At 41.0% G+C, this 22,108-nt stretch overlaps 1 protein-coding gene across 1 annotated transcript; it reads right to left on the reverse strand.

Annotated features, from left to right (window-relative positions):
- Positions 1–20,288: 20,288 nt before the first annotated feature.
- On the reverse strand, positions 20,289–21,719 carry LOC149169074 (uncharacterized). The gene is made up of 2 exons (XM_089425068.1): positions 20,988–21,719; positions 20,289–20,864 (listed from the first exon to the last, which is right to left on the reverse strand). The coding sequence occupies exons 1-2, from the start codon at positions 21,717–21,719 to the stop codon at positions 20,289–20,291; spliced, it is 1,308 nt and encodes a 435-aa protein (XP_089281194.1).
- Between the last annotated feature and the right edge of the window lie 389 nt (positions 21,720–22,108).

The following is a 22,108-nucleotide window of genomic DNA, read 5'->3' on the forward strand; positions in this document are numbered from 1 at the left end:
ACTTGGCATTTTGAGAATTGAGTTGTTGAGCTCTCAGGCGCACATGAACCGCGAAAACTTCGAAGATTTTCTAGCAAGCTCAGTATTTGAGACGTTGCCAAAGGAGACACAGGGATTGTTGCATAGCATCATGTCAACGCCCACAGAAGCTATGAGTTCTGAAGCAGTGACAGCCGAGGGGGTTGTGCCGAAAGTTGTTAGGGAAGTAGAGGGAGCTGCTCCAGAGGTTGCAGAAGTATTAACTGAAGTTCCCAAATCACCATGGACACCTAGACCAAAGTCGACCCCAACCAATGAGAGTGTGAAGGATAAGAAGGGAAAGCAAGCTGCGATACTGGTGCGCGCGTCGCCTAGACGAAACCCACGGAAGGACAAGCCCACTGCATAGGAAAAGGGAAAAGCCATTAACCAGGAGCCGAAGGAGGAAGAAATTGAGGACATCCCGATGGATGATGAGGATTTGGGGGTAGAAGTGGAGAAAGTTGAAGTCCAAGGTTCTTACCCTATCACTAGGTTGCTCGAGTACATCCCTCTGTGCAAGGGAAAGAACAAGGTGCCAAAGGAAATTGATGAGAGCAAGGTTGCCTTGCACACCCCTCTGCTGTCAGACGAGATTGTCTTTGAAGGACCACGCTTGGGGCAGGTTCCTCTATTGAAACTAGAAGATTGGGACTTAGCTGACCATGAGAAGTTCCCACACTTGGCAACAGAACAACTCATGCACCGCGTTGTTGACAAAACCACTGGGATGACTGCATTGGAACTGTGGATGTGGCTCAGGGGAGTAAACAAGGCTGATCTGCTCAACTTGCTATGGGTGTCGCACTACAATCGCACCCCCATTAGAGTATTGGTCATCAAGCAGCTATTATGCTTAGTGCACGATGGGTGTCTGTGGCTGGAGGAGGTGATACCCATCACCGAAAGATTGATCCATAAGATCACGCAGCTGCCCTACACAAGGGAAAATCTAGCCATGATGTTTGGCGGAAAAGGTGGTGAGCAGGCCCTCGCGGAGGCCATGAAGGAGAAATTCAAGCTCGTGAAGACGTTGCGATGCTATGCCATCTCGAGTATCTGCGACCCTGCGGTCAAGGTGGCTACGCAAATTTTGGCAGGAAAGGTTATGAGGAAGTGTCGCCCAGATGAAGCGCCGGCACCAGTCGTTGCTCTTATAGCCCAATGCATCCAGTTTAATTCAGCGTATTATCTCTGCGTTGAGTTCCTTGTGAACTTCCGCGAGGCACAGGAGCTCAGCAAGACCTTCCACTATGCGTGGCTCTTGTTGTCTATTGTGTTGGTAGCCTGGGAGCTGCTAGAAGATAGTCAATTCCCCTCAGTCATGCTGGACCTTCCAAAAGCAGCGAAGTACGCTTCACTGTGGGTGACCAAGGATGCTCAGCGCATCAAGGATAGCAAGATCTTCTGGATCTTGATGGAAATGAACATCCGCATGGCTATCAATCGCAAACCGTGATTTTCGCCTACTTTTTCTACCAAACTGTAGGGGTATGCGAAGTTCAAGGAAGATTTTCCCCACATATCGATCAGGGCACGGAAGGACCCTGAGAAGACATGGTATGACATTCCTTACTTGGCAATGGACGATGCGATTGATGCAATTCTTGATCGCTCGCCAGTAGAGTGGCACACTACCTTAGACTTGACGGTGGGGTCGAGCAAGTCTGTCGCGCAACACAAAAACGAGGAGGCCAAGCTCAAAATGGCGTAGCTGGCTGAGAAAAGGAAGAAGGAGGCTGCTGACAAGGTCCAGGTGGAGCACGATGCCACCCAGTAGACGGAAAAATAGCCAGGTGAAACAGAGTGTGGCTCTGACAAAGGCGCGAGGTCGCCTTCACCCGAAACAAAGGAAGAAACGGATGAGCAAACAGAGTAGCATGGGGCAGACCCACAAACGACGTCGGACAGCATCAAGCATCCAAGAAAACAAGAAAAAGTGGGGTCAAGGAAGAAATCCAAGGCCAATAAGGCGTCGCTGGACCCAATCACCCTCACAGAGGGAGATTTGCATGACATTGGAGACACGGTGTGGGATGTCACATAAAGGCACTACAATAGTTCAAGCAACAGCAGTAGCTACTATTGGGGGCCATCCAAACAGGTCTGCAGGAGCTGTAGACCCGTGCATCATAGGCTGGTACGGTATCCACCAACCTCGCTATCGGTACTTCAGAAGCTGTCGAGATGCCGCGTGCGAAGGTCTCCCGAGCGATAGTGCTGCCAGATGGAGCACTAACCACAGAAAATGAAGATGACAGGCCCACTGTTAGCACCCTCAAGGGAGTGGGGTTGAACTTGGCAGTGCCCCCTGGTGAGGCGCTCCACCTATTGCAGGATGGAGTGATCGCGGAGCTGAGGGCCCGTGAACACTGCGCTTTGCAGGTGATCAGTGAGAAGAAGATTAATAATGAACAGATGGCCCTGCAGCAAGACACCACCCTCACTTCCATGGTAGAACTTACTAACACAAATATGCACATGATTAAGGGCATGAGGGAAGCTTACCAAATGGTCCCCGAATTGGCCATTTCTGAGGAGGCGGAGGCATATGAACAAGTCTACAAGGTTGCTACAGGGGTGCGCGATGCTCGCACAGAGTTGGCTAAGGTTCAGCTGGAGCTGAACCTACAGATTGGAGATTTACATTTGAAGGCCCAACCTTCAACTCCGCCAGAAGTAAAGGAGCAGCGTGAAACCGTTGTCACCGAGGTGATAATGGCGGTAGACAGTGCAGTAGCAGACTACACACGGTTGTTTGAATAGTCGTTCGAGGTCCTGACGAGCCTGTAGGAGGACCCTAATGTACAGCGGCTAGAGACAGAAGCGTGAGAATTGTAGCAGCACTATGACGAAGTAAAAGGTACAATGCACACCGTCACTCTCACAAAAGAATAGCGAAGCTGCAGGAGGCCAAAACACTAAAAGAACAGGTAGATGTAGCGCATCACAAAGAGGCGGTGTTGAAGGCGCGCTTGAAGCCCTGGTTGGATGAGGCTTATTCGGTCACGACCTCTATTGAAGGCAAGCTTGCTAATCTGCAAGTGACTCAGCAGAAGCTTCAGGCTTATCATTTAGGAGCAGTGAAAGAGCAGATGGTTGACGAAGTGAAGCAGGCGGCCGCATAATGCACTACCAAGGTTGTCATCATACAGGTCGAGCTGGGAGGTCTTCGCGCCAAGATCTCCACGCCCACAAAGTGACTCGAGGGCGAGTCACCATGTTTGTGTTAGGCGCCTGTTGGGAACAAGTTCCCCCAAGGACAGTTTTGGGGCTAAAATCCCATGTTTTGGGACAATTTTGTAATAAATTTTTAAAGTCTCCGCATTTTGTGGTCATGGAGCGTGAAGGTGTCAAGAGTCATAAAGGGTTGTCCGTCCTTATTTTGTAAAATGTAAAGTCAGTTGTAAAGATCCACCGATGGTCCACAGACCATGGGATTGTTTAAAAAGGAACTAAGTAAGTAAGCTCTAAGTAGTTTGGAGTAGCGAGTTAGAAGTAAGAATGGATAGCAAAGAATAGGAGTTTTGTGAGAGAAGTTTAAGTGTTTCAAGTCTTAGCATAGGTAGAGGCTCTGTAGCTAAGTGCGCAGAGGACTAGGGTGGAAGTCCGCAGCTGAGTGCGCGGAGCCCTGCAGCTGTGTGTGTAGGGTAGATAGAGTCTGTATTAATCAGGAGATATCAATAAAGAGAAGTATTCTGCAAATTCTGTGTATTTATTTCTTGTTAATGCATCTGGTTATATTGCATTTTGGGTTTAATTTACAATGTTCATGTGATGCGCGAATGTATGTGACTGTATTGGTTAATTGAACACAAGTAAGAATATCTATTTACAAGGCGCTAACTATGGTTGACTAGTAAGATAAGTAAAACACTTAAGATAACTTGGGAACCTATACAATATGTTGTCCCCAAGGTTGTGCTTCTAAAGGATTTCTACCATTTGGTCAATTTGTTTCTTCATGCAGGAGGATTCCAGATGGAATCCTCGGTGATAGTAGGTGCATTTGTCTCCTTTCTTCCCTTTCTCATTTCTGGAGCCGGAGGAGTCATTGAAGGGCTTGGTGTACCCTTCCTTCTTTGGATGGCAATGCGCTTTTCCCTTGTCTTTTTGCTGCTGATTTTTCTTATTTGAATCAGATCTGTGATTTTGATTGTGGCTACCATCATGCACAGCAACTGCATGCGCTTTTGGAGGTTTGATTTTCCCCATGCCAATGAGTTTATCTTGCTCAAAAGTGAGGGACTCCATGAACTCTTTGAGAGAAGGCATAGTGTAGGATTTACATGTTGCGAGCCTTACTGAATGAAATGTAGACATAAAGATGGAGTATTCTGGTCGAAGGTTTGACATAATAGAGAGAACTTGGCGACTCTCCTCCTTGGATTTGTCAATTCCACAACCCTTGAGTTGTGGCGATAGATCATTATATTTGGTGAAGAAGTCTTGAATTCTGTCATAGTTTCGTGGATCCAATGAGAGTAGCTACACTTCGAGTAGATGTCCTTTCATCTCATCCTATTTCCCTTAGAGTTCTTCAACCTTTTTCCAAATCTCATTGGGAGTATTGCAGGCAGATAGATGAAACTGCAACTCTGGGGAGATGCACATGCATATGGATCCATGGGTCTCATCCATGTGGTTGAGGTACTTGGATTTCTCTATGGCTGAAGTGGGTTCCACTTCTGCAACCATGGTAATCCTATACAACCCTTTCTAACGAAGGTATCGAGCCATTTGGTCCTTCCATTCGTGATAGTTGTATGGTGTTAGGATCGATGCTTTAGGAAACTCCATTTTTCTGTCGATCTTTGATCTCCAAGCTTTAATACCTGCAAAATAAAGTACTGGTGCACCTTTTATCTAGCAACCAACTTGCTCCAATACCATGTAAATGTGTTAGAAAACCTGCACAGATGAATCTAGCTAGTAAAGGTTGAACACACAACTTTGCAGAGCAAAAACACTAAAAGAATTGAAAGAAAAAAAAGAATGATTTATTCAGAAAATAGGTTACAATGCTCATGATATAGCATTACTGGGTGAAGATCCCAAGGTAATGCACCATAGTGGTGATCAATGAGAGGACTCAACACCTACAGCAAGTTTCGGAGAGAACTAGCCAGTTGCAGGGTGAAAGGAGGAGCAAATCAGGGAGTAAATCATGCAGAAGAACTAGCCAGTTGTGAAGTGAAAGGAGGAGCAAATCAGGGAGTAAATCATGCAGAAAGGATCTTGCATGTAGTCCCATGCTCTAACTAAGTGTCTACATGTGCCAGTAATGAAGGTCCTAGGTGTGTAGTACCTCCAACAAGTGTTCATGCCATGTACATGGCTGGCCACTCAAACCTAGATGCAGCAAAATGCTGAGGCGCAACAAGATATATTGCAGTTATTCTACTCATGGCGGGAGTAACTTCTACGATGGCAGTTGTGAATCATATGTGTGGATACATAGTCCCACTCATTCTGCAATACATCAGCGTACTGTAGCACTGCATACTGTCGTCTATGGCAGAACACAGTCCTAGAAAAACCATGTCTGCACTTCTTTATAATTACAGGCAAAGCATTGCAGCCCAAAACGCCTACTCGCTTAGAGATAATGCTCATCAAACAATCGATCTAACAACAAAAATCCAGATGGTAGAAAACAGAGCAGAATCGCTGGACTGAGAACTTCATTTTTCCAAATTTGTGATCCCAAGGAACGATTCATGATTACAATTTAGATGATTGAAATAATTTTGTAACATACTATTAGAACTCGTGTATTTTAGAATAATATACTATGTTACTGTACAAATATTCAGAGGAATATAAGTCCATTTTTGTTGAGCAACTTATTTTTGTTGATATTATCAAAAACAAAGCTCGGCCAAGATTTCCCTCAACTCTTCTCATCTCAACTGAGAAATCTATTTGAGTTGTTCATATCAGTGCCATTGAGATTTATGGTTCTACTGTTGTCACGTTCTATATTATGAGCAAAAAATTGTTTAATAGGAATCTCATAAAAATAAATACTATACAAAATGACATCACAGTAATAGTTGCTTATATTCATATATTTAAATCCAAGATATTCAAATTGTTGCAGCTTGTCACGGTATATTTTAATTTATGATTTATTTTTTTTACACAGTTTGGTATTTTTCTACAGGTTTGGTATGAACATTGAGATTTTTTAGAATAGTAATTTGAGTATGGTAATATGTATAAAATTTAATCAAGATTTAGTAATTTTAGATTATTTTCTTTTTTGTTAAGCTTTGTAGGATTCTTATTTTCGATTTTACATGTACATTATTTACCCAGCAACGGGGGAGGGTAGTACAAGATTCGAACCCAAGATCTCCAGGTCGGTGAGACTTTAATCCACTGACATCACCACTTGAGCTACCGGAGATGGAAAATAATTTGAGATTTTCAATTTGTATAATAAGAATGATTTAAAGATTTTTCGATGGGTTTGAATTATTTATGTATTTGGGAACTTATTTTAAACAACAAGAAATTAAAATCTCATCTAAAATTGTATCATTTGATTTCTACCAAAAAAAACCTAAAATATCTATTAGTAACATAAAGTCAATTAAAATATGTTTTTAGACATCAAACTACACACATTATTTAAGGTAAACACTGATTTTATGATTATTTTATACTTTCAAAAATTTGTTTTGAGACTTTTTTCCACTTCTAAATAAATACCTAGTTATCTTTATGTTTTTGATAGACTGGTAATGGGAATTGTTTTCATTGTCTTTATGTACTTAAATTAAATATAGTTTTGAGTTTCAATTGGAAGAGAACTTCATTTGAAATTTGTTGTCTAATTTCACAATAGACATGGTGGTTCATTCATTTGATCATTGACATTAGAAGTGTTAGATTGAGCCATGTTTTAACCATCACATTAGAAGTACTATATGGAGCCATGTTAATCATTATTGTTTATCATCTAGTTAAAGATAACCATAGTGTTGTAGGAACAAAAATCATAGTAGTATCATGTTAGTTGACTTTATATGGATGGTAGTATCACTATGCTTGTGGTGAATTTATTGAGAGTTATTTAGTTGATGAACTCAACCTTGAGGTATCAGGAATGAACACATAATTGCAACCAAATCAAAGAATAAATGTTAGAAGAAACTAATCTTAGTTAGTAGATAAAATTTCAAAAAATCCAACTAAATTTTGATGAGTTGCACTATTTATTTTCATTGATGATAGAATTTGTCTATTGGTTTGTACATCAAGCATCAATGTTGATTTGGTTGGGAGTCCATATTAATGCTATAGTCACAAAACTAAGAACTTGAAGAAAAACTAGACTATAAGTTTCTATATATGCTATGCCATGTCATTCATGCAAAGAGAATAGGAGCCTTGGAATCCATTATGAAGACAGATTTCTACATAATTCCTAAAATAGGCACAAAATTTAATTTTTGTATAAGATCCAAGTTGGTGAGGTGTGAGGGCCATAAGTACCATATTCACAAGTCATACCAATCAAAGTATTTAAATATTTGACCTTGACAAAGCTATTAGTACTCAAGGAGAAAGAAAATTCAATGTGGAAGAGAGAGGGATAGGAAGATACAATGGCCATCAATGCATAGATTAAAGAGGAGAATTGGCACTTGAAGGAGAAGGTGCGTATGTTTGAACAAAAGTTAGCATAGCTATACAAGAAGTGAGACCTATGCATTTTTTTTTCTATTACTATAGAATCATTTTGTTGGATAACAATTCTCCCTCACCCCTATTCTAGTGGATTGGGACAAGAGTAGGGTCCATCTTATGAAACGTTGGGATGGCGTCCCTTGGGTTAGTTTTGGGTTAAAAACCCAAGTTTTGATGTAAAGTTTCATGAAAAGATGTAAAGTCTCCACGAATTGTGGATACAGAGCATATAGTTAGTTAGGAGTCAAAAAGGGTTTTTACCCTCGTTTATGTAAAGTTGAGTCGGTTTTGAGATCTACCCATGGTCCGTGGACCATGAGATTGTATAAATAGGTGTGTCTTAGAGAGTCTAAGGCAGATCTATGTCTTTGTCTATGGGTATGACGAATGAAGTCTTAGAGAGATAGCACAGAGAAGTAAGTCTTAGAGGTAGGAAAAGGCTATGCAATTGAGTGCACAGAGCCCTAGAGTAGTGTCTGCAGCTGAGTGCGCAGACCCTTGCAGCTAAGTGCGCAGACCCTTGTAGCTGAGTGCACAGGGAAGTTTTTGAGTCTGTAACCTGATAATGAAGATCAATAAAGAAGATTGTTGAAGAAATTCATGTGTTTTATCTGTTTACCTCTGTTGTTCATGTCTGCGATATATGTTGCTATGAAAGAATGTCTTTACGAATTAATAATATATTGATGCACGAATCTATTGGATGAATCTCTTTAATTTAATGCAATGCATGTTAAGTATTTACATGAAGGTTATAATACTTTCTGTTAAGTTTATTAAGCAATTAAGGAAATCTGTGTGGATTTCGATCTGAGGCTAGTCTATGATGCGCGTAAGTAGATAACCTATCAGTTAAAGGTCCGCAGAAACCGATCATATACCTTCGCAGAGGTCTAGGGGCCATTTGAAGGAAATTACAACGCTAAGCCCTAAGGGCTTAGAGATCTACGAGAAGGCATATCTAGGACATAAAAAGACATCACAATGATCTTTGGATGTAGAAAATTGGTTTCAACATCCCCCCATACTGCTTCGGGTGAGACTTCAATCTGTGCTAAGTGGGTTGACGCCGAAAGGACCAGTAAGACGCGCATGATTAAGGCCGTGAGGGAAGCTTGCCAAATGGTCCCCAAATTGGCCATTCCTGAGGAGGCGAAGGCAGATGAATAGATCTACAAGCTTGCTACAAGGGTGCGCGATGCTCGCATAGAGTTGGCTAAGGTTCAGCTGGAGATGAACCTACAGATTGCAGATTTACAGTTGAAGGCCCAGCCTTCAACTCCGCCAGAAGTAAAGGAGCAGCGTGCAACCGCTGTCATCGAGGCGATAACGATGGTAGATAGTGCAGTAGCAGACTGCACACAGTTGTTTGAACAGTCGTTCGAGGTCCTAACGAACCTACAGGAGGACCCTAATGTACAACGGCTGGAGACAAAGGTGTGAGAACTGCAGCACCACTATCAATCAATGGACATATTGGAATCTATTAGCATTGGACGGTTTGTGTAAGGGTTACTCAATGGTACAGAAGAATTTCCTAAAAGCCAAATATTGACATCTATAAAGTTGAATAAACCTTTACCAAAGGAAATGGGTTATCGTAATTTATATTAGAAGGTTAGGAATGTGTTTATTCAAACCATAATGTGAGCGTTGTTTAAATGTTGGTTTGGTATTTAAGATTACAAGCTAGGATCACTATAGAAGGTGAAGTCTTTGTAAGAAGATGAGATCCTCGTATGAGTATAAATAACATTTAGAAGATAAATTTGATCCATAAGAGGTTAGAGTTTTTTTTTTTTTTTTTTATCTATTAGACTAACCTAAGTACCCACGGGGATTTGAACCGGTGACCTATCGCAAGGAATGCCTTAACAGCGCACCCATTCACCGTCAATCCAAAGCCCCGTGGGCCATAAGAGGTTAGAGTTAAGAGTTATTATAGTAATCAATTGTAGAGGTTATGAATTTGTTAGATTTGTTATAATATGGAAGACTCATATTCTAATTATTTATGTAAGACATCAGGAATGGATTGAAGTGTGTGGCTAGGACAAACAAAGGCCCAAACTATGTTGAATTAGGCCAAGAGAGTGGTCAAGATAAACCAGTGAATTTAATCTCGAAAAGGGTGAGGAGTAGATATTAATGGTAGACAAATATTACATAGAAATTCTATGTACATATGTAATGATGTAGTGTATTTATGCCTTTGAGTAATGTATGCCCCACTTTGATTGATGTGTTTTTATTTGAGTTAATACATAGTATAATTCTGAGTGAGATGCTTTGTTCTTCACATGCTTTGATATTACAAGATTGGACTATCTCCCAACTCATGGTCACATGTGTATTTATTTCTCTATAGATTGAATTCTAAGTAATTTATGCGTTATTGTGTAATATTGAGGTCGATTTAAGAAACTAAGTAGAAGGAGCATTCTAGCATAGGTCATTGATTAGACAAAGGTTTCCAGTGTTGCAAGGTTCTACAGATAAGATCAAATATAGGGTTTCTACAGATAAGATCAAATATAGGGTTGGGTCATTTGAATTGTGTTTAATGTTTAAATTTTAAAATTTGACAACTCAACACCCAAGTCCCAAAATGTTAATTGACAAGTAATAGGTGTATTGCATAACGTTTTTGCTAGATTCAGGATAGAAACACATCAGTTATTTTAATTCAAAGTTGTTTTTCCTAGTCTCTTAAAACTCTAAAGCCCCGATCAATCGATACTTGAACACCCCATCACCAAATATCTCAATCTCTTGAAATTCCTATATTTCAAGGTTCCATTAGCAAGGTTCCACATAATATATCAGGATGAGACTCTGTTAAGAGTAGTGCATTAAGAAATCCCTGATAATTAATACCCTGATCTCTCTAAACTCGATATCCCGGTATCCCTTGGAACAAAATTTAGTTAAAGGGAATATTTTCTTTCTACCAGGATTTGAAATTGTCTGCCTACTGAGACAACTCTTATTAGAAAATTTGTAATGTGTTTCATGAATGTGTTTAAACTCTAAATTTTTAATATGCCAAAATTCAATATTTGTTAATGTTAACTAATATAAAAGAGTATCTATCAATTAACATTCTATCTATGCTATGACAGAAATGTACCAGAGAAATTTTTGAGGTGCATGGATCTGTGATATTCCAATGAGCCAACATTCTGATATGTCCTATAATAGAGATGAAAGTAATTTCAAATGTTAGGAATTAGTTCCAGTGGGTTGATGAAAAACATTTTAGATGTCATGAAGCATGCTAATGAGAAATAGATGATAGATAGTTGAAGGGCATGAGGAAAAATTACTAACAGCTACATCAACTGATAGATCTCATGACACGGGAGACCCGATCTCCTAATATCCCAATAACATGGGTCACGATACTAAAATATATAATTGTTTAGTGAATATTTTATCAATATATAATTATTTGACATACGTAACTACAAAATATAATAAGCTTGGGTTTCCAAGATATGAGTCATTCACTTCCATCTTCCATCATTGGTCCAATGGTTGCATCAACTTTTTTTATCTAAATAAATCATATGTAGGTATAATGGAACTATAATATTGATTAAGTATGTTTTTTTTTAAGGGTGGTTCACAGACATTGAGTGACCACTACATCCATGGGAAATTCCAGGCAGATCAACCCGAAAGGATCTACCCATAGGCCAAACTAGCAAGGCCTAACCCCAAGGGCGTTGGGGAGATTTGACCCCGGGATCTCATAATAAGCAAAGTACTTAGCAATGGGAACTTGAAAAACTGAGCTATCCCTTGGGGCTTTATTGATTAAGTATGTTATTTAAATCCTTTTATGTTTTCCTTTATTGTTTTGTATGTTCATATAAATATGTCCAAACATATTTATATAAAGTATACTTTAAATGTAGGAAAGAATTCTTAACATAAAGCTTCTATTAAATTCATAGAGAACTTCATGATATATTCAATTCAATAACAATATAAATGACCTCGATTAATTTTTTTTAATGAAATTTTACTTTTTACGCAACAATATTTATTGACCCAAACGAATATCAAAGAAGAGGACTGCTCGAAGATGAACCCTACAGCCGCCGCCGCCTCAGTGCCCTCGGCCACCGCTTGGCCTCGGCTCTCTGCCGTTGAAGGGGAAGACCGAATCCAGATCAGCAGGCCGGAGCATTCCTCATCACCTGAGAAGCAGGCATTGAGCAGAGAGTCAGAGCCGGAGCTGCACCCTAGTTGCAAAGCTGCCGTCGTCGTCGCCTCCTTGTCCTCGGCCACCGCTTTGCCTCTGCGCGGATATGCTGCTGAAAGGGAGGCTCGTTTTAGGGTCTACCGGAGGCGCGAACCTGAGTTGAAGCTCCAAGCGGAGGTTGAGCCGAAGGAAGAGACGAATTTCCATGCGTTGAGCACAGACGCGCATAGCCATGGCAGATCTGGCCCCTCCACTGCTCAGTGGCCTCTCTACAGATATGTCGCCCTTCCCTTCGCAGCGGGTCCGAGTCGGAGCAAAAGAGACCTTGAGCAGAAGATTTCTTCTCCCCTGATGCCTCCTTTGCGTCAAGAGATGGGAGACTCAAAAGATTCTGGCCCCGTGCTGCTCCAGAAATCTTTTGAAAATTCCCCTGCCCCCTTTCAGGTTCAAATCGCACAGATCTTTGGCAAGACCATTCTGCAATGGGTAAACCCTACAGATCTGGTGCAGAACCTCAAAGAAAATCTGGAGCACAGACTTGGGATACCCTCAGCCCTACAGAGACTTATTTTCCAAGGTAAACAGCTCGATGATCCTCTTCCTCTCTCTTTTTACAGCATAAAAAACAACAGCTCTTTAGTGTTTTCCTTTCGCTTGAGAGGTGGAGCTGCAGGTCAATCCTCTTCTACTCCTCCATACTCCTACAAAGCTGCAGTCCGCTCTGAGATTCCCACAACCCCTGAACCTCCCAATCCCAAGCCTTTTTTGGTTGACAAATTGGAGGAGGTTCCCTCTGTTGAGATCTCCTACGTTGACCTTGCAGACGACACCCAAAAATTCGCTGAAAGGGCCATCATCTGCAGATTCAATGGGCTCTGGCCACGCTCAAAGGATCTTTATGACTGGATCAATGACAACTGGACTCATCGTTGCAAGGTTTATTTCTGTGCAAAGGGATATTTTATAGTGCTGTTCGATAATCCCGAGCACTACGAAAAGGCCTTAGAAGAAGGCCCTTGGTTCATGGGTTCAGCAGGCCTCTTCTTAACTCCATGGTTCCCAGACTTTGACCCAGCTTCTGCAGTCATCACTAAAGCCCCTGTCTGGATCAGACTTCCAAATCTTCCAATACACCTGTGGCGCACAGAAGTATACAGGCAAATAGGCAACACCTTGGGTTGCTTTTTAATGGGAAATTACGAGAGGGAACAGCAAGGTCTCTATACATATGCTAGAATATGTGTGGAGCTAGATTTAAGCAAGGGACTGCCAGAGCAAATCAATCTCAAGATCAATGACACTGTTTGGACCCAGATTCTAGATTACAAAAACACTGCCTTCCGATGCCGCCATTGTCACCTAACAGGGCACTTGCAGAACTCCTGCCCATCGCTGACAGCAAGAACGAGAAAGGGCAACTTCGCAAAAACCAAACCCAAGCGTTGGACTCCCTGTCCTCCACCGCCAGCAGGGAGCTCAGGCTCCCCAAGTTCGGAGGATGATGAAAGTGACTCAGAACCGGACCAGGCGCCTCAGCCGATGGATCCGCCCACGGATACTCAGGGGCACACCCATGTCACAACAATCTCCCTGAAACGCGCCCATGAGACTTATTCCTCTGAATCAGAAAAGGAGATCTCGAAGATAGAGAATTCCAGTCTTCAAGTTGTTTTAGCTCATACTCCCCATGATGGCTAGACAAAAGTTAACAAAAAGAAAGGGAAAAAACATTGTGTTGTAGTTTCTGCCCCTGTGGGGTAAAAGTCAGTTAGTCAGTCTTTGCTCTCAAGTCATTTGATGTAGCTCTGAGATTGAATCTTTTCTCCGGGACCGAGGTTGATGGATTCATCATTTCCGGTCTGCCGGTCTCTTGTTTCTCTTGATTGTATTATATTTTACTTAATAGAATTAGTCTTTACTCAGAAAAAAAAAAAAAAAAAAAAAAAAAAAAAAAAAAAACAATATTTATTGACCATTTGCACCCTCATATAGTCATCAAGTATGACCTTGCTCTTAACACGTTATGCATGTGTAATCTAGATATATATGCAAGAAAAAATTCCTTTAGTGTTTCACTTGTCCATGGTCATTTCAACCTCAAAAATTGTTCCAAAGCTCCATTTGATGATAATAATCCAATTGCAACTTTAACCATCCTAAAGAAAAAATAACTCCCACCAAATCGTGTTGTATGTGAGATTGAATTATATCTGATAATTATGATATCAACCTCTTGGAAAATCTAAATAAAGAACGAAGCACATAACAAATTATTAAAGCTAAAAGGAAAGATACGTTAACAAAAAGCAAGTTAATATATATAAATATTATCTCAATCCAGAATCCTTAGATTCCATTGCAAAGACGTGTCGAATTCCAATTTCAGGATGCAGTTCCCTTCAACCTAAATTCTTGTTTATTCACATGACAAATCAACTAGTCACAAACATGGCATATGTGCAGCGAGAAAGAAGAGGTGCACACTAATAAAGAACGAAGCATCATCAATAAATCACGAGGATGACCATGAGTAACTGTTTTAGAGTTTCCATCTGATGGCGAGGGAGTTTTGTGGACACATCAATACTCTTTCCCCCTTCTCTACTAGGGAACAACTTCATCCTTCCAATTTCTTTCAAGAAAGTAGCCTGTACATTGAGTGGCCTTCCCCATCTGTGGTCTATCTCGTAAACACGAAATTTCGGAGACATGAATGTCATTACAATGTAATCATTACATAAATTTCCAAGAATTGGGTCTATGTTTCCACTTCCAAGACGAGATTTGACGAAGTCTGCAACTCTACAGCATAGGAAGAGACGAGCTCTTGAATGAGAGTCGCAACAAAGACAATATCCTGCACCAATAACTGCTTTGTCGTAGTCCCAACAATACCACTACATACGCAGTTCCCAAAATATGTTGGAGGCAATGGCAGTTTTACCCGCCCTGTGAAGTCAATAGGCACTCTAAAATAAACGGGCTCGTTCTCTGGAACTTGTCGAGCTTTCATTACGCATCTCCAAAATTGCGCGGAAACTGCTACAAATGAAGTTGAAGAGCCCGATCGTTCCTTCAAACCTTGAATTATTTTTTCGCTGAAATGAAATGTTGATATTTCTAGATTTGTTTCATCTTTGATGGAATTCTAGACAATACTGATGTCAATGTTGTCCACTGAGTGATCACCAGCACTTGCATTAATTTCTGAATATTTTAAGGGCACTGAATTATCTAGGACAAACCTGAAAATTTGCTCCTCTCTAATCAAATCGGTGACAACTTCTTCATCCCTCAAATAAAGGTTGGGTATTGCGCGATCTCCATTGTCCTGTAGAAAGACTGTTCTCATGTGGTGAGGACTCTTGGAAATGGGAATTTCTCTGCTACACTCTACCCAACTGCTCATGAAATGCGAAAAGGAATTCCCGTCTGCAATGACGTGATGAAAATTGGCTCCGATGCAAAATCTGCCTCCTTGAAAAGCACTGACCTTCAATACCCATGATTGTTACTTTTGAAACATCGTCCATAGGTTCACCAAATGGGAAGCAGGAGATGGTTATGAATAAAATTCAAATTTTAAATTTGAAACTAAACCAAGCCCTCCCATCATATTAATCATGCCCTTTCATCATTATCCGCCATCCACGAGTACGAAATGGACCCATGCATGCATACATCCAAGAGACGAAGTGGCCATAACCGGAAAAGGGGAAGTCGGATTTCCTGGTTGGCCTGGCATATGTACTGTATGGTACTGTCTTAGAAGCATTAAATACCGAATAACATAGGAAATATTGGTTGCCATGTCCAGATCGGTACTGTTGTCGACAGAGAAAGCCAAAACAAATTCCATACCCAAAAAATAATACTAATTAGAGATGTATACCAACCATCTTCGGTTCATAGGGGTTTGGTTTTCTTATAAATAGGAGCATAAATACGGTGTTAAAATTCTCACCAATCTATTGACATAAATTTAATGTAATGTACTAAAATTTGTAGGTATAGTTGAATGAGGTATTATAATATTCATAATAGATTTCATGACACGGGAGACCTGATCTCTTAATATCCCAATAGAATGGGTCACGATACTAAAATATATAAATTTTTAGTGAATATTTTATCAATATATAATTATTTGACATATGTAACTACAAAATATAATAATCTTGGGGTTCCCTTATATGAGTCATTCACTTCCATCTTCCATTATTCGTCCAATGGTTGCATCAACTTGTTTTATCTAGATAAATCATATAAAGGTATTATGGAACTATAATATTGATTAAGTATGTTTTTTTAAGGGTGGTTCACGGACACTGAGTGACCACTACATCCACGGGAAAATCAAGGTAGATCAACCCGAGAACTTGTTGTCGAGATAAAACTTGTGCCAAAATAGAGAGAAGAATAGAGATACCAAATAGGATGGAATCTTTCACCTCCGAAATTGACGAGAAGTAAAGGGGTATTAAAACCCTCAAATCTAATGCTCAAGAACAATTGAATTTATCCACCTTGATGCTCAAAATGAATCCAACCCTCCTCTATTTATAGGCTTCCTTGAGGGGTTTCATCTTCATAAATGGCTGATTAAATCTTACTCAATACCCCAATTCTGGGATTTTTTGCCCAACTGCTCGAAAACTTGCCCAACAATGGGTAATTTTGGTGTTTTCCCCTTTTTAGGTGGATTATAGATGATCCATGTGAATATTGGTGGCCACTCGCCTACTCCATCTAGACCTTCAGTCAGTTTCATCTATTTCCTTGTTTATTTCAGCATTTACTACTATTAGCAATTTCTCGGTTCCTAAACTTCCGGAGCAGTTTTGACCCCTTAAACGACATTTTTTTGAGGTCCGCTACAGGCCAAAAACCATAGGCAAGGGTTTGACGCAAATATTTTAGTACTCGAGGAGACATTTCCAACAAGGTATCATACACGCCAAACAAAGATAATATGACCAAGTTACAACCCCGGGAAGTTGGTTGCCCAACTAACCCCAACGGGCCCCACAAACTCTTGGCATTACTTCTCCTGGGGTAAGGGTTTTGGTTGTTTAGGGTTTTCTCTTGTTGTTCAATAATAAATAGGCCCTTGAGCCTCATTGTAACATTCAGAGGCATGTAGCCACCAGATCTCTTCTCAAAGATAAGCTACCATCGCCTAAGCTAGTTTATTTCCATTTCTTTTGTAAGCATATTTTAGTATTCTGAGATTAATGAAATGAAGTGTTACTTCTACTGCATCTTTGTATTTATGGCTATATATGTAATTTTTTACGTTCTTGTTTAAGTTCAGATCAGTGGTATCAGAGTAGTCTTCTCGTTCTCTGTTTTTCTTTACATGTCCCCAACGAGGTTATGGTATAAGGAGTTAGGACTCGATCTGGTTGAACCCTTGCAAGACCAACCTCACAAACCCCGATGACCTCCCATGGCGGAAGAAAATAAAGATGAGGGGGCAGGAGATCCTTTCAAAACATTACTTGAGGAAGCCCTCGAGCGACAAAGGAGCGGAGTGATCGCGGAGCTGAGGGCCCGCGAACACCGTGCTTTGTAGGTGATCAGTGAGAAGAAGATTAATAATGAATAGATGGCCCTACAGTGAGACACCGCTCTCACTTCCATGGTGGAACTTACTAACACAAATACGCGCATGATTAAAGCCGTGAGGGAAGCTTGCCAAATGGTCCCCAAATTGGCCATTCTTGAGGAGGCGGAGGCAGATGAACAGGTCTACAAGCTTGCTACAGGGGTGCACGATGCTCGCACAGAGTTGGCTAAGGTTCAGCTGGAGATGAACCTACAGATTGCAGATTTACAGTTGAAGGCCCAGCCTTCAACTCCGCCAGAAGTAAAGGAGCAGCGTGCAACCGCTGTCACCGAGGTGATAGCAGCGGTAGACAGTGCAGTAGCAAACTACACATAGTTGTTTGAACAGTCGTTCGAGGTTCTAACAAGCCTGCAGGAGGACCCTAACGTACAGCCGCTAGAGACAGAGGCATGAGAACTGCAGCACCACTATAACGAAGTAAAAGGTACAGCGCGCACCGTTGCTCTCACGCAGATACTAGCGAAGCTGTAGGAGGCCAAAACACTGAAAGAATAGGTAGATGCAGCGCAACACAAAGAGGCAGTGTTGAAGTTGCGCTTGAAGCCCTAGTTGGATGAAGCTTATTCAGTCACGACCTCTATTGAAGGAAAGCTTGCTAATCTGCAAGCGACTCAGCAGAAGCTTCAGGCTGATCGTTCAGAAGCAGTGACAGAGCAGATGGTTGACGAAGCGAAGCAGGCGGCCGCACAGTGACCTTCCGAGGTTGTCGTCATACAAGTCGAGATGGGAGGTCTTCTCGCCAAGATCTCCGCACCCACAAAGTGATTCGAGGACGAGTCACCAAGTTTGTGTTGGGGGCCTGTTGGGAACGGGTTCCCGCAAAGACGGTTTTGGGGCTAAAATCCCATGTTTTGGGACAATTTTGTAATAAAGTTGTAAAGTCTCCACATTTTGTGGTCACGGAGTGCGAAGGTATCAAGAGTCATAAAGGGTTGTCCGCCCTTATTTTGTAAAATGTAAAGTCGGCTGTAAAGATCCACCGATGGTCCGCAGACCATGGGATTATATAAAAAGGAACTAAGTAAGTAAGCTCTAAGTAGTTTTGGAGTAGCGAGTCAGAAGTAAGAATGGATAGCAAAGAATAAGAGTTTTGGGAGAGAAGTCTAAGTGTTTAGGGTCTTAGCGTAGATAGAGGCTCTGCAGCTGAGTGCGCAGAGGACTAGGGTGGAAGTCTGCAGCTGAGTGCGCAAACCCTTGCATCTGTGTGCGTAGGGTGGATAGAATCTGTATTAATCAGAAGATATCAATAAAGAGAAGTATTCTACAAATTATGTGTATTTATTTCTTGTTAATGCATCTGGTTATATTGCGTTTTGGGTTTAATTTACAATGTTCATGTGATGCGCGAATGTATGTGACTGTATTGGTTAATTGAACACAAGTAATCCTCAAGTATTGGTTAATGCTCAAGGAATCCATTGTAATGTTCATGATGCAGATGATGGTGAATCCCACTGTGACAAAACAAATGTGGATGATGAATACAAAGTGAGAAGTGAATTGGTGCAACCAACCGTAGTTGATGGATTTTACATTGTTTTTTAATATGCATGTGTTCAGAATAACATGGTCGAACAAGTTGAAAACAAGGTTCTTAATAAATTTGATGCAGATTTGAAGCTCATTGAAGAATGGATTCAAAAACCAATAGAACAAATTGAAGTGAGTCTTAAGGCAACAGCTGGAATAAAATAATTGAATGAAATGGTGAATAATGATCTTCAGTGTGTAGATTACATGAAAAAATTAGCAGTACCTGATGATGAAAGTGAAAAGAATGATATGAAAGACAAATATGAATGCATTGAAACCATTTTTCAACAATGGAGTCCATAAGAGATGAGATTATGTTATTCAGAAATATGGTAGAAAGAAAGTCAGGAATGTAAAGCGCAAGAAGAAGAGAAAAGAAGACAATTTAAAGATGTAATGTTGTGGGAGCAATCCATGGTTGAACGAATATTTGCAGATGAAGGTGTAGTAGAGAAGATCAAATTGTGTTTCAACACAAATTCAAGAAAAATTACAGCAGCAACAATAACAAGTAAAGAAATATGGAGCCTACAACAAGAACGCCAACAGAGAATGAAGCAATTTTGAAGATTTACAATTTGGAAGAAGAGAAAGAAAATGAAAAATTGTGAAAGTCTTGAGTCATTGTAAGCCTAGCTGAGACATAGACCAGCAGGCATGTTTGGGTGATGATTGAGTCAATTTCTATTGTGAGGAATAATTGAGTCATGTTTGAGTTATGTTAAGTCATACTGTCATAATTAAGGGGGGTGTTAGAAATTGTAATTACTCCGGCATGCCAGAGTTGGCTAAAATTAGAGAGTGAGTTAACTGAGCATTGAGTCAAGTCGTGCGATGGATAAAAAGTTCAATGCAATCCATATTTAGAGTGTGAGTTAACTGAGTTAAGTGTGTGTATATGTCAAGTTATTTTAGGCGAGTCGCTAGTCGAAAAAGTTTAAATACCCTTCATAGAATTCATTATAAAAAGTATATATATAATTAAAAGATATTTTATTTTTATTTTAAAAATCCCAAACACCAAGAAAATCACACATTACTGTCAACTGAATAAGTAAGATCGATGAAACCTGCAACATGCATGTATTCGAAATTTAGATGTAGATGGAAACATAAGTGGCCATGCATTCCGTGGAGCCGCGGAAGCGGTTCTTTATTTTAGCTTACTAGTAGAGTGCACGGCCCATGATAACGGATAGCTTACTCATAAGAGCAGGGATACATTGGTAAGATGTCCTTCAAGGAGGAGAAACTTTCAGTGATCTGCTTTGGTCCTTGAATAATGTGATCGTCTGTGGTGCCAGGAGCAAAATTAATAAGAGCATAGGTGTCACCCTTAAATATATAAGCCTCATTTGTTCGAGAAGAAGAAAACGCTGCATCCAGTCCATTCTCGAAAATCGTACCTTTAAGACTGTAAAAACTGTCAATAATCTTTTTGGGTCCTTGAATTATGTAATCATCTGTTGTGCCGGGTGCGAAATTGATAAGGGCGTATTGATCACCTCTGAATAGATAGGCCTCATTTTCGGAGGAAGAGGTGAAGGCCGCATCAATACCCTTTGCAAAAATAGTATCTTTCAAGGAGTAGAAGCTATCAGTGATGAGCCCGGGTCCTTGAATAATGTAGCCCTCATCAAAGTTGATAAGTGCGCAGATATTACTCCTGAAAATATAGGCCTCATTTTTTCCGGAAGCAGTAAAGGCGGCGTCAATACCACTTGCAAAAATAGTATCTTTTAGGTAGGGAAAGCCATCGCTAATAGTCTGGGGTCCCTTGATAATGTAGTCATTGGTGGTGCCCGGAGTATAGTTGATTAGCAGGTACCGGTCGGTGATGAACAGGTATACCTCTTATTTGTCGCTGAAGTTAAATGCACTCTCGATGTGGTGTCCCACCTTGCAAATGTCTTCCACACTTTCTCCACTTTCTCTTGGAGGGTGATCTCTAAATTCTTCTCCGGCCCTGGGATAACAAGGATTTCTTATAGGGACACGCCGGTTTGGATTCGGGTAAAAGTTCGCATTATAGTGAATTATATTGTTCACTCGTTCGCGACGCAGGAATCGCTCGCCAGGACTTTCTCCAAATCTATATTCCCGTGCTGTTCGAATATACTGAGGGCTGATGCCACCTGGAAAGGAAATTTCCTGCTGGTTTCGATAGTGATATCGGTATCGCAGGGTTAGCTCCGCGTCGATGCCCCCAGGGGCATATATCTCATACCGATAAAGGATGCAATCTCGCCCGACCATTGGTTGCCAACGTGTTGACCTCGTTGTGCTCACAAAAACTGAAGGTTCCGCACGTATTTCGTCTGCCGGCATCCCTCCAAGGTTGACAAAGCGCTCAAGGTTGTAGTAATCTTCCAAATGTTCAGGGTCATTTGGAAGCCGCGGCCGAAATCCTGTCCGAAAAATCACATGATAGGGACGCGAATCCCACCGATACACTGCCTCTATAACATCCTGGTTGTCGTCAGGGTTCCGATATTGAATCCTGGTTGGTGTATTGTACAACTTTACCCCAGTTATTATTGGTGATAGTTGGTTAAGGACATCCACCGCGGAAGCCGGCTGGGGGATCGCAGCTGCTACTCCGCGAAATGGTGAATCAGGTGGCAACGCCATACTCCACAATACCTGTCAATTGGTCTCGTTCGGCTAGCGCAATACCTGTCCACCACACTAATCTAGTTGAGCAATTGGTCTCGTTCCGCAAGCGCAATACCTGTCCACCAAAAACAGGTCTACATAGTCAAAATCCACGGTAAAAGTGAAGCAAAAAAAGAGGAGGAAGGCTAGGTAGCATGTGCAATTGACATAAATTTTATCTTATCAACATCTCCTCCAACATGCATATGCACATAATACACAGGTCATGTATACGACCCACGGTTTGCGCAAAAGGAAATAAATTATGGAACGAAACGGTGGATCGAAATTTGTTTCTTGGCCAACACACAACAAGGCAGAGGTAAAAAGGGCTCTGATACCAACTGTTAGAAAACTAATAAACT

The sequence above is a fragment of the Pinus tabuliformis genome, chromosome 4_2 (assembly GCF_031772625.1).
Source record: "Pinus tabuliformis cultivar Carrire ecotype Pingquan chromosome 4_2, CPIR1, whole genome shotgun sequence".
NCBI lineage: Eukaryota > Viridiplantae > Streptophyta > Pinopsida > Pinales > Pinaceae > Pinus > Pinus tabuliformis.